This window comes from Phascolarctos cinereus, unplaced genomic scaffold (genome assembly GCF_003287225.1).
Source record: "Phascolarctos cinereus isolate Bilbo 61053 unplaced genomic scaffold, phaCin_HiC Scaffold_5;HRSCAF=322, whole genome shotgun sequence".
Classification (NCBI taxonomy): Eukaryota; Metazoa; Chordata; class Mammalia; order Diprotodontia; family Phascolarctidae; genus Phascolarctos; species Phascolarctos cinereus.
Window position 1 is genome coordinate 194750044 of NW_027555958.1, and position 17008 is coordinate 194767051.

Genomic DNA, 17008 nt, shown 5'->3' on the forward strand with positions numbered 1-17008 from the left:
TTTATTAATAAACATGCTGGCCTTATTAATAAAATGATTAAATTACCCAGATATTATGTCTCTAAAACCTTTTTTAATCACCACACCTCAATTAACTTTAATGAGCCAATGTGCCTGCTCCCCTTCCATCCGTGAAGCATTACTTTACTCTTAATTAAATGTTTCTAAATCTGAATTTTCCAAAAGCTTTCATTCTTATTCATACAAGTGATACCAAAGATGATAAGAATGATAAGCCAATGAAGTGATGAACAAACACTGGAAGAAATAATAAAGCTAGGATAAAAGTAAAACATCCTATTGTTTGATCTATCTTTTCTCTTTGGCAGTTTCTACCACACTATTTACCCTTTAGCTTGATTTCTGCTGCCAAAGCAATATAACATTGTCCTTCTCCTATGTCATTGGATGGCTAGAATTTTTTTTATAAAAAGGCCTACTTTCATGTATGAATGCTATCATCAATATAATTTAAGCAAGCCTTTGTAAACTTTTGCATCACTAAGGGAAAAAAATAACTTGTCTTCATTCTCAATATCTTCCTCAAATGCTACTATTCATTTTCATCCATTAAAGTCTGGACATTCTCCTGAGCACTTCATGTCCCTTCAAACCCTCTCCAAGGCTAGTCATTCCTTTTCTTAATCTCCCTGAATCACTAGGACAGAAGACTGGCATTCTTTTTGCTCCCAATGCTACTCCCAGCCCCTTCTTCTTCCACCATTCTGCTTTGACATGCATGTCATGATATCAGCTTCTCCCAATCCTGGTTAATATAGAAAAACCTCCAGGAAAACTCTTCCATGTTCCTTAGTGACTTCAGCACCAAGTACTAGTGAAAAGTAAGGCTTTTTGGAGAGGAGAATCTTTAACAATTCAGTTCAAAAACATTAAATGCTTATTATGTGCAAGGCATTGTGAAAAGGCGAAAATCTGATGTCAAAGATCTTACAGTCTAACAGGGGAGAGGATATGACACATACAAATAAAAGTGACAAAAGGTATAAGATGATAAAGAAAAGAAAATATTTAGAGAAAGTTCTCTGAGAAAATCTAAGGAAAAAGAGAACATTTTGAACTGGGGAGGATAATTGAAGAGGCCACATCCTCATCTGAGCCACCCAGAAACAGGTATAGATGAAGAGGGAGTATGTTCTGGGTATAAGTCTTAAATGAAATCTTGGGCCAGCCCAGAGTAAAGCCACAGGGCAGAGCCTAGGTGTGTGTGCCCTGAGCCAATGGGAAATAAAATTCTGCTGTTAAAATTGGAAGAATGCGACCTCTGTGTGGCCCTCTCCTCACTACATGGCCTGCACAGAGGGAGTACAAACCAAAAGGGAAAAGGACAGCAGTCAAGCCCAACATTTTGTTTGATACGTTCATAGAAAGTAAACTTTAGGGGCAGCTAGGTGGTGCAGTAGATAGAGCTCTGGCCTTGGAGTCAAGAGGAACTGAGCTCAAATCTGGCCTCAGACATATGACATTTACTAGCTGTGGGACCCTGGGCAAGTCACTTAACCCCGACTGCCTCATCAAAAAGCAAAAAAGAAAGTAAACTTTCTTCTTGCAGAAAATAAAAAGAAAAAAGAAAAATGTCATGGAAATAGAATAGAAAAACGTAGATGGCAATTTATTCCAGGAAGGAGGAACAATTTAAGAAAAAGATAATGGAAGAGAAAAAGACATGTCTCAAAGATAGTGTTGCAATTAAATTTTAACAAAAGGGTAAACTGAGGCATATCTTCATGCAAGATAACATGTATTGGCAGGGGCACGCCACCAGTCACTAAGTGTGTCAATGGCTTGCCTTCATTAATGCCAAAGACCTCAAGCAAAAGGACAGTTCCCTTTATATAGGTTTCGGGGAGAACAAAGCAAAGCACAGAGCAGAATAGATGATATCATAGAATTAATGGCAACACAACTGGTTACAGAACTGAGGTGTAAGGAACAACATGATTGGTTAGAGATTTGGTAATGGGGACTAGCAATAACCCCACCCCCCTTCTTCTCTCATAAGACTAAGAAAGGCTTTTTATTTGGGCCCAGGTACAAGATGGCAGCCCAGACTTTTGAACAGCAAAACAGACATCCTTGAAGATCCTGGTGGAATATAGATATCAAGCGCAAACTCCCTTGCTTTCTCATACATTCTCCAAGGTCAGTTAAATTCCTTGAGGCAGGAGTGCTGGATTTGTTAACTCAATCCATTACAGGCCATCTAAACTCTGAACCAAGTTCAGAGACAAAGAACATTATTTAAGCAGTTACAGGACAAAAGCAGTTTCAGGACAAAATCAATTAATTATAAATAGAATCAATAAGAAAATGACACAGGATCATCTTAATCTTATCAATAGTAAGGAGACTGATCAAGCTAGAGTAAAGAAATCATGCTGGGAAGGAATGAAAGGGAAAAAAGGCTTCATGTGCATTATTAGTATTCTTAAGTATTATGAAACAGAAGCAAGTAACTCAAATATTCAATTCAGCAATCACCCAAAAACTTTTTAAAGATAGACCCAGCTAGACCCCTGGATACTAGGAACTTTTTTATTATCATTATCATCATCATCATCATTATTATTATTATTATTATTATTATTATTATTATTATTATTATTATTATTATGGCTAACATTTATATAGTGTTTATTATGTGTTAGGTACTGTGCTAAGCACTTTACAATTACTATCTCATTTGATTCTTACAACAATCCTGCAAGGTAGTTGCTATGATTATCCTCCTTTTACAGGTGAGGAAACTGAGGCAAGCAAAAGTTAAGTGTCTTGTCCAAGGTCACACAGCTAGTAAGTGTCTGAGGCCTCATTTGAACTCAGATATCCTGAATCCAGGCCAGGTGATCTATCTACTATGCTACTTACCTGCCTAAAACAAATTGCCACATTCATACACAAACATAGACACACATAGACATGCAAGTGCACATATATGGTCCCATGAGATATAAATGCTTAGGCTCCTAAAAAGCTTGAATACATTACCTCACTGGCATCTTTTAAATAATTGAATATGGTTACTTCCAAAACAAATTGTTCCCCTCTGATAACTGAGTAGGGAAGATTCAAAAAAATGAAAAATGGTTGAAAGGCTTGTAGCTGTAAAGGAAAAAAAAAGAATAATTTTTTAATGTAATGGAAAACAATCCTCCCAGTGACTCTACTATTACCTATATGCTTTCAGGCAAATCACTTCACTCCTCCAAGATCCAATTTCCTAATCTATAAAATAAGGAAGTTGAATGATACAACCTCTAAGGTCCTTTTCACCACTGAAGTCCAAGATCTTTTAATGTTGCATGAAGTATACAAAAAATGGTGACTTCATTTCTCATGAGACTATGTATTGCAGGATCACTGGTTACTAGAATCAACTACTTATTTGACTTAACCAAAGGAAAATCCAAACTATTTGTGGTAGTGGTATTGTCATTGTTGTTGTTGTTATAAAGAAATGTTCCTATTAAAATAGCATCCTGGAGAGGGTTTGAGGAATCAATTTATTAAGGCTCATGATACTACCACCTTGCATCTCTATTGAGTTACTCCCATCACCTCATTTAATCTGCATAACCCCCTTGTGAACTAACCTACACATTGAGGGTCCTGGTTGAACCTTTAAATGAACAACCTATTTGGTTACTGCCATTAAATTGCTTTCTTAGTGAAAGTTTACAGAGCTTTATGCAAGCCTTCTCCATTCAAGGGAGTTCTACATGCAAATACATTGTTTCCAGGGTGTCCTGGGGTGATAATCAGCCCTAGACATTATCATGGGCATTAAAGATCAAAATATGAAGACTGAAGAATTCCAAGGATTTTCTAAGAGCTCGCATTTGGCAACAGCTCAAAAAATTCTCTTCCACTTATTCCACTACCCTCATGTCTAGTTGTTTTATTCATTTAAACAAGGGGCTTGAAAAAAAATTGAGAGGCTCTCAGGATAGGAATGATGTTACTTCTATGTTACATCTGAGAGATGATGTTACTTTTGTTCCATTTCTTGCAGGAGTTGTTTGGACAGTAACCACCCTGTTCAGAGGGACCCAGAAGCAGTGCATTTAAACACAATATTCACTGGAATTCAAAATTGTGAAGACTAAGCAGCTTTTCTTAGCATCCTAAGAGGCATACCAGGAAGGTGTAGGAGCTATGAGTCATAGTTTTATTAACTCAATAAAGGATGAAGTTACCAGAAAAGTTATTCGAAATTTCTATACCTACACAATTCACTGTAGCTAAAACTCTGACATTATAACATAGACCTAGGTGTGAAAAGAATGTTCCAAAAATGGTTCCCCTAAGGCCCCTTATAAATTGAATCAGCCTAGTTTGAAGCTCAAATCACTTCCTTCAGCAATTTTGATTTTAAAACCCAAGTATAACAAACACACTTCCTGAATTCTGGTCTATAGAAATCTTGTCACTTGTCACCTAAAAGAACAGCTTTCTGGGTTGCTATGCAACAGAACTCAAGATTCTTAATAGGAATATTTTCAGCTGACCCCTATATACATGAAGCAACTCAAAAATCTTAGCGCAGTTTTAAGCTATTAAAATTTATAATTTAAGCTTGTTAAAGCTTAAAACTGTACTAAAACTTTTGGGACATTCTGTATTTGGAAGCAACACACTTATCAGTCAAACACAATAAACAGCATGAAATACAAGAGGGATAGAGCACAGGATGTGTGTAAATAAACAAATAACTACTGTCAGAAAGTCTAAGCCCCCATGAGTATCATAAACAAAACTAGAAATCTAGGAGCTTATACTTTCTTTAGCTTCATGACTCTATGACTTAAATAAAGGTGTCCTTAAATGTGCTACCTCCACTGGAGCAGTTGTCATTCCAAGCCCTAAGTCCTCAGAGATCACAAAGGCAGTTGCTACCCAGGAAGTGATGGAATCTGGCACAGTAACTTCAAATTGTCTGTCAGTCTGAGAACTAAAGTTAAGAACATAAAATTTCAAAACCAAAGTTAAGAAGAATATAAAATTTAAAAACCAAGCATTGGCTCTAACATTTTACATGTTCAAAATAAGTCAAGAGCAGTTAATTAAATTGAATAGGTAGTTAGTAAGCTCCTGATATGCAGTGCAATGGGGACACAAAGATGAAAAACTACATAGTCACTTTCCCTTGTCAAGTGCTTAAGCTATTTTCCCTGAAGATTTTTTTCCCCTCAGTTTGTGAGTTTAATTGCAAAATAATCCTTAAAAGCAACAAAAAACTGCTACTTAGTAGTTGTAAACCTTAAACTATTGGTCATAAATGAACAAATATTGAGTAGTCAATGAATAAATCAAAATACTGTATTTTAATTCATATTCCAATAAAAATATGCATTGAGTGCCTTCCAGATAGACAGACAGATAGACACATATTTTGTCTCCGTGTCTCTGCTTCCAGTTTTCTATACCTACAATACTCATCCTGTTTATTAATACCCATCTTCTTGTTGTTCAGCTGTTTTTAGTCATTTCTGACTCTTTGTGACCCCATTTAGGGGTTTTCTTAGCAAAGATACTGAAGTAGTTTGTCATTTCCTTCTCCAGATCATATTATAGATGAGAAACTGAGGCAAACTGGGTTAAGGTACTTGCCCAGGGTCACACAGCTAGTACATGTCTGAGGTCAGATTGAACTCAGGAAGGTGAGTTTTCCTGACTCCAGGCTTGGCATTCTATCCACTAGCTGCAACTAATACCCATCTACACCTGTTGAAATTCTACTTCTCCTTAAGCTGCAACTACAATGCTACCTACTTTATAAAAGCTTCACTAATCCCCTCCGTTTGAAGTGACCACTTTCTGCTCTGAATGCTCATCATGCTTTTCTTATCCTCTTATTGTGTCCTGCTTGGCATAATATTCATTTGCATGCAAATTATCTCCACTAATATACCATGACTCTATGCAAACCTAGCTCCCAACATCATCACTCAGGTGAAATTGTCCATTCCAACATCATCAATGATTTCTTAATCGCCAAATCTGATTGCATTTTCTTAATCCTCTTCCATCTTGACCTCTCTGTAGCCTCTGACTCTGTCGAATACTCTATTCTCTCTGAGTTTTCATAACACTGCTGTCTCTTGGTTCCATCTTTGCCAGTTGGCTAATCCTTAGCCTCCTCCGCTGAAAACTCATTCAGACCATACCCCATAAATGTGAATGCTCCCTCCAACACTGTATCCAGGGCCTTCTTTCTATATACTCTCAATGACTTCATTAGTTCCTATAATGCTCTAATTAGATGACTCTCGGATCTACAACCATAGTCTCTCTCCTGTCCACATAATCAATTGACTCTAGGATACTTTGAAACATCCTGTAGTCATCTCAAATTCAATATGTTCAAAACAGAACTTCCAACCCTATTCCTCTTCTGAACTTCCATCTGTTAAGGGTATCATCCACTTTCCAGTCATGGAAATTCATGAAATCAAGAGTACCCCACCTGAATCAACTCCCAAGACTTAAAACTGGTCCCCTTCACTCTATTTATACAGAAACTGCCCTAGTTCAGGGTTTCCTATTTCATCTCCCACCCTGAAGTTTCTCTACTCTCCAATCCATTCTCCACACAGCTGCTAAAATGATTTTCTTAAAGGGTAGATCCAACCATGGGCCATACTCAATAAACAATATACTTACTAATAGCTCTAGGAGCAAATACATACTCTTCTCCACTGTTTGGCATTTAAAGATCTTCAAAATCTAGGTCAAGTCTACCTTTCTAGCCTCATACATTACTCCCCTATGTTATAGCCAAACTGGACTTTTTGCTGTCACACAAGACACTTTATTTCCCATCTCTATGTCTTTGATATGCCTCTATGACAGACACTGGCTGTCTATCTTCCATTCCTAGAAATCACTTTGTCCTCCTTTCTATGTCTTAGAAATCCTAGTTTCTTTCAAAGGGAAGCTCAAACACTAGCTTGTACATGAAACCTTCCCTGCTTCCCCCAGCTGCTGATGCTTTCCTCCCTCAAGGTACCTTCGGAAGCTAGGTGGTGTAGTGGATAACGTGCTGGACCTTTAGCCTGGTAGTCAGTCCTAAGTTTAAATTTGGTCTCAGACATTTTCTAGCTGTGTGGTGCTAGGCAAGTCACTTAACTTTGTTCTACCTCTGTTTTTCATCTGTAAAATGGGAATCATAATAGTACCTACTTCCCAAGGTCATTATTAAGGATAAAATAAGATAATATTTATTAAGTGCTTAACAAATCTTAAAGTATTAGATAAGAATTATTGTTTTTACTTTCCATCCACATATATGTGTATGGACATATACAGACACACATATATTGTCTCTCCAATAGGATGTAAGGGCATTGAGGACAGGAACCATTTCATTGTGTCTTTACATCTCCAGTTTTTAGCACACTGCCTCAAACAAGTTTATGCTTATTGATCAACTGAGTAACTGATGGCAAAGAATGTGTCATTTATTTTTTCATCTAACTCTTAGCATAGTATCCTATACAAAATGGGCACAAAATAAATGTTTACTGTTGTTCAATTAATACATTCAAAATCAACAATATTCTTATGTACCTTATCCAAGAAGTAAATATTTAAGAGCTTCTTTCTCTCCTAACCTGTATAAAAGTATTCTCTTTGTCTGTATGGACTTCTACTAATTCTGTCAATATTAATATAATCCAGGGTTTGGCAAACTATTGCCTATGGGCCAGCCCTGCCTGTTTTTGTATTACCTATGAGCTAAGTATGATTTTTACATTTCAAAATAAAAATAAAACTTTATTTTAAAATGTAAAAAACCATTCCTAGCTTGCCCAGGACAAAAGCCACAGGCTATAGTTTTGCCAACCCCTGATGTAGACTATTTTCTTGAGGGTCTGACCTATGTCTTTTTTTCAGTCCCCTCCCTACCTCCCCTCATAATCCCTACCCCCAAATCCCTCCCACCCCATCCTCCAACCAGCTGAACACGAGCTACTGCATGATCCCCAAGCCAGAGAGATCAAGGGGTTGTCAGAGCTGAATGTTTTCAGCCTATATGATAGTTACTACCGTCTCCCCAGCTCATCCCTTGAGGAAAGTCATAGTAGAGAAAGAAGGACAAGTACAGCAAGAAAATACATTTGGTCTCCTATTAAATAACTAGTATATTCCCCCTTTAATCAGTGTATAGAACTCATAGCAGCAATGAATTCATCAGCAAATTTAAGATGAGGTAAATCAAAATTCTGTTGTTTTTCAGTCACTTCAGTCATGTCCAACTCTCATAACCCTATTTGGAGTTTTCTTAACAAAGATACTGGAGTGGTTTGCCATTTCCTTCTCCAGGCTCATTTTACAGATGATAAAACCTAGGCAAACAATGTTAAGTGACTTGCCCAAAGTCACTGAGTAAGTGTCTGAGACCAAATTTGGACTCAGAAAGATGAGTATTCCTGACTCCAGGCCCAGAACTCTTATCTACTGTGCCACCTACTTGCCCAAATCAAAACTAGCTCTTCAGAAAAATTTTAGTCCCATTTTCTGTCTTGATCTTACCTAGAATATTCCCACATGCATTAGACCTTAGTAAATACGATTTCATATTGCTAACAATGACATAACCATCAAAAATAAGACATTCTATCTAATTTTTAACATGATTCACACTATACACATTAAAATGCACACAAAAATAAGCTCATTCTGAATAAAATTCTAAAAAAGAAAATAAAAAAGTCAGAATTTTGTGAGCTTTTACCCCATATTGGAGTCCATCCAAAGCCAAGTCTCTGGAAAATGTTTTCTGATAGATGGACCACTGTCCCCTGGAAATGCGCCTGCCAGAGCTAGATCCATGTCATTTCCATCATTTTTCAACATAACTGCTTCGCTTCCATCATCCATGTCAAAAAATTCTCCATTAACTAAAAACAAATGTTTTCAATCATTAGAAAAAATCACTGAAGGAAATGTATAATTATTTTATTATAGCTATTAGTAGAATCACAGAGTCCTAGAGCTGTAATGGACTTTAGAAATTATCTATTCTAACGTCATCACTCCAGAAAGAAGAAAACAGAAGCTCAGAGAGGGGAAGTGACCAGCTAGTCATGGTGGCAGGGTCAGGAATAGCTAGAATCCTGATCCCTGGGCTTCTAGTCCAGCGTTTTTTCCCATCAAAGTGTCCTAACAGGCCCTCACGTGCAAGATTTTTTAAAATTCATGCAAGAAAAATACATACACAAAATAAAAAATCTGTCTATAATTCAGCAAGATTACAGTAGTATATATAGCATATATAATTTGTATATAGTTAGTGATAAGTTAAATTTTCATTTTTATATAGGAGTAAAATATATAAAAGTTCAGAATAGCCAAATTAAGAAAAGAAATGGAGAAAAATTAGAGTTCATAAAGATAGTCAATTTGAAAAAAATGCAACTGTTTTAATATGTGAAATTAGCATAACTTAATATAGAAGAATTTTCAGCCTTTTTTTGTGTCATGAGTCCCTGGCAGTCTGGTGAAGCTTATGAACCTTTTCTCAGAATGTTTTTTAAACACATAAAATACAAAGGAAACCAATTATAATGAAATATAGCTATCAACATTATTTTTTAAAAACAAGTTTACAAATCCCAGGTTAAGAACCACTGCCCTAACATAATATATGGGACTAAATGTTCCTAGTTAACAGAGATAACTTTTAGACTTTGAAATATATCTATAAACAAAGACCAAAAGTACAAAACAGCTTTCAGCTGCTCAGGAACAGCTTATTTATGATCTGATGGTTTTCTTGGTCTCTATTAAGAATCCACAAAACCTATGGTTAAAAAAATGTATTAAAAGTCTTGATTGGATTGATTATGATGCACAAGACCCAACAGCAAGTTCAGACCCTCCTTCCCTGTAGTTCTTAAAAAAAAAATACTCCAAAGACTACCTCTTTTCACACCTTGAGTAGCAGCAAGTCAGAGTGCCAAGGCGAAGAGCCAGGATCAGTGAAGCAGTTAAGGATCAGGCTGGAACTGGGAAGTCAAAGCAAGCAAGAGGTTAGAACCACGTGGCTCAGCAGAAGTCAGAGCATTTATCAATAGTGAAGGTCAGGGCCAGCAGCAGGTTAAAGGTTAGGCAGATAGAAGTAGAAAGTGATGACAGAAACACTTAAGGCATAGCAAAGCTGATGGGCAAAAGTCCAGGGAAATTTGGGAACCAAGAGGTTTGCAGGAGCTGAAAAAGCAGGGCAGGTAACAAAACAGACTCAAAGTAACAAAAAGGAACTTGGGAACTGAGCCAATCCTTTTCCTTATCCCAAGGACTTATGTAAGCTTTCTGTGAAATAAATTATTGGCAGAGCTATCCAAGGACCAGCCAAGATGAAATTAAGACCCACAGTGAAGCCAATGCACCTAAGTGAGAAGGGGGCATGGCTAAACACACTGCTGCCATTTAAATTGCTGTCATCACCTCTGTTCTTCTATTGAGGTGCCTTTCATAATTTTTTTCCTGACCTGCTCCATGGTGATGGCCCTTTCTGGAGTTGGACAGCTGATAAATCTTCATGACACCCACTTTGTTCACTGGGTTTACTCGCTTCTTCTACTATGGTGCCCTTCATAATATTTTTCCCATCTTACTACATGCTGATGATATCTCTGGGGCTGGACAGTTGATAAATCTGACACCCACCTTGCCCACTGGGTTTGCTTGTTCTATAAACTCTGGTTTTACTTAGCAGAATACTCAGCTTACTCTTTCAGATCATAACTTGGGCTCTACTTAAGGGCATTTCTCCCTATTAATTATCCCTAATCAGCATAGAAAGTAAAGTCCAGACACTGCATTAAGATGATACTGGTGTCATATTTCCTCATGGCAAGCAGAACTTTTAGCATTAGCCCTTCTAGTCTTATAATTTTGTACATTTTTCAGTATTAATCAAGACATTTTATAACCTCTACTAAAAAATGTATCTTGTTTTGTACTAACTAAATAAATTCCATTAGCTTACTTTGTTTATTCAAAATCAATAAATATGCAATCCATACATATACCTGGCTCTTCTGGCATCATAAACAACACTATAAGGAGCATGTGAACTTTGAACAATTAATATTTGTTATAGGGCATATGAACTTTGAACTATTAATATTTGTTATAAGTATTAATAATTCATTTATAGAAAGAGAGCTTGTTGTTTTTAAAGCTCTTTTCTGACAATAATTCCAAGAGGAAAATAGCTTAGCTCTTATTATCTCTACTTTTTAAACAAGGACACTGAGAGAAGTTAAGGCATTTTTCCATACTCATTCTACTTTAGCTAATAATTAAGATTCAAATCCAGGCCAGGACTTCTTATTCCAAATCCAATGCTATATATTCTCAACCCAGATATGAGATGCTTCTGTGTTTCACCAATCCCTTTTGGTATCAGGGGAGACCTGGATACCTCTTATGCATAAACCTGAAACTGGGGGTTATGTGCCATCCATCTCCACCTCTGTGGGGCTGTATAGTTCTGAGGACCAGAACATCATAGTTCTTGAGACATGTGGGACCTTAGAAACCATCAAGTACAATCCTCCTCTTTTACAGATGAGGAAAATGGGACAAAGAAAGGTTAGTAACTTGCCCACGGTCACACAGCTAGTAAGTGTCTAAGCAGGAATTTGAAACCAGATCTTCTTGACTCCAAGCCCAGCTCTCCATCTACTCATTCTGCCATGCTGCCTCACACAATATCTAGAACAGTGACAGCTAAACGTTTTTAGAGGGTTTGCTTTATCCAACTTACAACCTTCATACACATAATCATGCACAAGATTTGCATCCGTTGATACCCACAGGCCACATTCCTAGAAAGAAAGAGTAGTAAAATATCATTTTCCTTTCACGTACAAGTATTAGTTCTCTTTTAACTGTTATTTCTCTCATAGAGAAACACATAAGCACATGTACCATTTCATAATTCTACTCAACAAGTAAAAGCCTAACTCAAGAGAAGGAAAAGAAACATTAAGTGATACTAAAGGACCTCATTTTATTTTTCATGAAACTTTATTAGTTCCTCTAGTGAGCATTTTTTTAAATTTATGATTAAAATCCTAGGAAGCTTCTTTCAGTTTTGTGCTATTTTAGCAATGTTCTATACTTTGCAGAGATACAAGATTCAATGAAAGATCTGGACTTCACAATGACTGACATTTTGGTTCCAAACATATATATCTAAACATACCTGAAAAACTGCATGGGAATTTGTGAACATGCCTAAATAATAGCCAGTGTTGTATATAATTCCAGTTCATGAATCACCTAAGGAGAAGAAATCAGTGGATTAATGTATTTATATCAACTTGGAGGGAAACAACATGCCTGAGAGCCCCATAGCTGGCCCCAGCTTATTTAGTACTTTTAGCAATATTGTCTATAGAAGTGTAACCTCATCTTATTAAATCTGTAGGAACCAAGGGAAAAAAATCTAGATGACAGAATCAAAAGTCAAGAGTCTCAAAAAGCCTGTCGAGCGAAAACTAAGAAAGCAAAATTTAAGAGAGAGTAATCTAAATTTTAAGGTTTAAAATTAAGGCTTAGAAAAACAAAGTTTAGAAGTAGAAAATGGGGGAGAACTGGGTCAATAGCAATTTAAGTTTTCCAAAAAACAGTTTTAGATGACCATCAGCTGAAGCTGAGCTAAAAATGTGACATGACTACCAAAAAAAACCCTAATTCTATCTTGGACCATATTAAAAGAATCAAAGTGTCCAGATCAAAGGAGGGAATTTTCCATTTGTACTCTACACTGGTTCAGCCACATCTGAAATATCATGTCCAACTCTAGATGCCACATTTCAAAAGGAACAGCAACAAACAGAGTAAGAAGATAAGTAGAATGATAAAATGTCTGGGAACCATGTTGTAAGAGGAATAATTGGAGAAAATACAAATGCTTAGTCTGGAAAAAGTGTTAGGGGGACATGACAGCTGCTGTGTGGAAAAGGAATTAGGCTTGATTTTGTGTAGAGAGAAAAACTAACAAAAATAGGTGGAAGTTACAGGGAAGAAGGTTTTGACTCAATTTTAAGAGGAACTTCCTAATAATTAGAGCATTCCATAAAAGGAATGATTACTTTAAAAAGCCATTAACTCCCCATTCCTGGAAGTGTTTAAAGAAAAGCTGAATAGGCCTTATTCTGATTTGCTCATCTTCTTTATGATGCTTTAGATCAAATATACAAACACATACACATATACATATGTATGCTTATACATATTGTTTTGAATCTCTAAATAAGTCTTATTTTGATTTTTCAAGAATGGTTGCCATTCTGTTTTTCAAATGTATTTTCTTCTTTAATTTCATCTAAAGCTGAAATGATGGGTGGTCCTGGAATATAAGTATTCTGATTCTACCAGGGTTTTTTTTGGTTTTTTGGTGAGCCAATTGGGGTTAAGTGACTTGCCCAGAGTCACACAGCTAGTAAGTGTTTTACGTCTGAGGCTGGATTTGAACTCAGGTCTTCCTGACTCCTGGGCTGATACTCGCCACCTAGCTACCCCTAATTCTACCAGTCTTGAACTGAGCCTGCCAGAGGAAGCAAGGCATAGGATCTTCAGGTCTAACATCCCAGATCCTGACCTCTAGTTCTCAGCATCAGCTCTGTATAAAATTTCTAACAGATCCCAAATACTTATGTCTCAAATCCCACTCTGATATACACTAGCTGAGTGACCCAGGGCAAGCCATTTAACCTCTCAATCTCTCAATGCCCCCCAGCAACTTTCAAAAACTATAAATTACAGAACAATTGCTAATCTACATTGACAGAGAGAGTTTCTTTACATTAATGAAATCACAGGTCTGAACCAAAAAAAAGGATGGGGAAAAACAGTGTGGTAGTGTGCATGTACACATATGGCATAACCTTAGAAATTGGTCAGACTTTCACAGGCCTCACATTCAAGAAAATAATACTATTCCCAATGATCTAATTTAACCTTTGGGGAGAAGAGGAAGAAAAAGAAGAGGAGGAGAAAGTAGAAGTGGAGGGGAAAAGATGAGAAAGAAAAGCAAGAAGGAGAATGAAGAAACAAGGAAGAAGAGAAAGAGGAGACTATATTTGAATGTTTCTATTGATGGTGATTAAGTTCATAATTTTCAAAGGCATGAAGGCCAAGAGAAACAGCATGACATAACTGATAGATGACTTGATTAGGCCGGAGGACAGGATGACCCAGGTTCAAATCCTGCCTCTGATACTTATTAGCTATGGGTAAGGCTTCTATGCATCCCAAGCAATTCTCTACTACTGTAAGCTACAGGCAAGTTACCAGTCAGCTTCTGAAGAGAGTTTCCACCCTAAAAGTTCCCACCAAAACAGTGACCAAATCATCATAAACATTCATGAAATACATGTTCCTTTATGGCACAGTGCTACCATTATCTATACTGTATAAATCAAACATAGTCCTTGACATTTAGATTATAACCTAGACTATCAACAGTAACAGATTGGTCAGTCATTTTAGTCATATTCAACTCTGTAACCACAACAACAACATACAGAGACATATTAAGAATGTACAGACACGTAAGTATGAAATTTAGCTTCTGAAACAGTAAAGTTACATTTGCTGGTGTTTCCTTCGTAATTGCTATTTAGTCTACAACCATGTAGTAACCAGATTGCAAACTCCACAAAGGTGTCATTTTTTTAATATTTATTTTTTATAGTTAACCCAACAATAGACACTTTTGAGGACTCTACAGTCTAGTTGAGGAAGCCAAAATACATATACACACCCACACACAAGCATAAGTAAGTTTCTGTTGCCTCCACCATAGCACTTAGGAGACAATGGGCCCTCTAGGAATGCTGTCAACTAATTTCTGGTAACTGTGGGCTCAGTCAAGGAGAATTCTATTAGCCAAAGAGAAAGGTTGTAGTCTTATTAATCTTACAAAATTATTAACAAGGCTATGTACAATGATCATTTTAAAAGGCTTTTTTAGAGTATCATAATTTAGCCACTTTTAGAACATCATTATTTATAACAAGAATCAGATGTATACCAAATGTGTCCAAAGCTATTCTCTCTGTCATCATCTGCGCAGGTTAAAATTCTTAGTTAACATCCTTAGTTATTTGCCCACCAGGACCTTACAAGTGTATAAGTCACATATCCTCTCTGAGACTCTCTTTCTTCTTTTGTAAAATGAAAGCGATACTTAGACAACCTCTAAGGTTTTTTCACAGGCTTGTAAATTTAGAGCTGGAGCTATGAGGCCGGGAGAGTTCTGGTTCAAGTGAACACAAATATCCACTTACCAACCCAACTACAGTTATAGGAAATTGGTAGATTAAACTGGTCTTTACTTTTGTTGAAGAGAGGAAGATACTTTCTTAAAAACAAAAGTGTAACCTAGTGTCAAGCCACTTGACTCTCTATTTAATATCATTTCAATCTTTCCATGACTGCATTTTGTGATGAAACAGAGTTCAACTTACACTTTCTTCTGTAATGTCATTTGAACGATTCATCAGCTTTACACTTTTGTCAACAGCTACAAGTCCTACTAGGGATCCAGGTTGAGTCACAGAAACTTTAAGAGCAACATTCTCAGATGGTTCAGCACTAACTTTATTCCAAGATAATGTAATCTGTGAAAGGAAGAACACATGATTAGTTTAGAGCATGATTATTCCCTAAGAGGTCACAGGATCACAGATTTAAAGCTGGAAAGGACCTTGTAAGACATCTAGTTCAACCCTACTCATTTTACAGATGAGAAAAAATGAGGCCCAGAGAGATTAAGTTCAGCTGAAGGAGAGACAGGAGATAACATGCGCCAGAAAAGTCAAATCACCACCACCACCTTGACTATCATTTCCCCTCAGACCCTACCGGAGACTGCCTAAGACCTTAAGTCTACTAGCCTTGGAAATAGCAGTGTCTCCCAAACCACTAAACCTGCTTCCATCTCATTATCCACAGCCGTCACTGAGGGAAGAAATCATTGTGGTCAGGAGGGCCCACCTTCCTCATCACCACCAGCAACACCTGCTGACCTACTGCCATCAAGAGGCAGACAGGCATAGGAGCCCTGGGAGTGGCAGGACACCCTTACCCACAGATCATCTGTTCTACTTCTGGCTCATCTCTTACAATCATCATTTAGGGAGATGACTGTTATGGAGAAAGGGCCAGCCATCCTCACCAATTGCTAACCAGCTGCTGCTCACAGGGCAAACAAGGCTAGCTGAAGTAGTGAGGCATCCTGAGGGATAGAATAGGAAGCTGCATGCTAAGCAAGTCAGTCTTCATCACCATCACCACCTAGAGCACCATCTCCTCTCAGACTCTGATGGCAACAGCCAAGCACTCTAAACCCAAGAACCTTGGAAATAGCACTACTTCCAGCCCAGTGTCTGCAGCCACCATCCTGGGAAGCAACCCCTGTGGAAATGCAGCCTATAAACTGTTCCCACAAGTGCTACAGTCACAGCTATTGAAGATGCAGAAAGTTCTTGCCACCAAAATCCTTAGCACTGTCAAATAGTTCAACATTAGAAACTCATATGATTTTATTAGGGAAATATAGGCCAGAGGAGAAAGTGGGGAGGGGGGGCAGAGAGAGGGAATTGGCATTCCCACAAGGGATCTAAGTAGGAAGAAAAGCAAGCACAACATAGAAGAAAGCATTAATATCCACCTTGCTGCTGCACTCTGAGGACCATGGGACCTTTCTATCTGACTTACAGCCAAAGCTTTCCATGAGTTGTCTCCCTCATTAGAATGTGAGCACCTTGAGAACAGGGGCTATCTTAATTTCCTATTTGCATCCCCAGCACTTAACATAATGGCTGACATGCAGAAAGTGCTTAATAAATGCTTATTGACTGATAAGAAAAGACAAACAAGAAATTCAGAGAAACTTATAAAAACTTATAAAGATTAATGCAAAACCAAGAGAACAATATACACGATAACTACAATAAAATAAAGTAAA

The 17008-nt window shown here is 37.3% G+C and overlaps 1 protein-coding gene across 1 annotated transcript in view; it reads right to left on the reverse strand.

Annotated features, from left to right (window-relative positions):
• CD109 (CD109 molecule) overlaps positions 1-17008 on the reverse strand; it is a 167204-nt gene that overhangs the window by 43909 nt on the left and 106287 nt on the right. Inside the window, 7 exon segments of the mRNA XM_021000156.2 lie at positions 3007-3120; positions 4852-4969; positions 8756-8921; positions 11795-11855; positions 12236-12289; positions 12292-12312; positions 15507-15659. Of these exon segments, the coding sequence (XP_020855815.1) occupies positions 3007-3120; positions 4852-4969; positions 8756-8921; positions 11795-11855; positions 12236-12289; positions 12292-12312; positions 15507-15659 (687 nt within the window).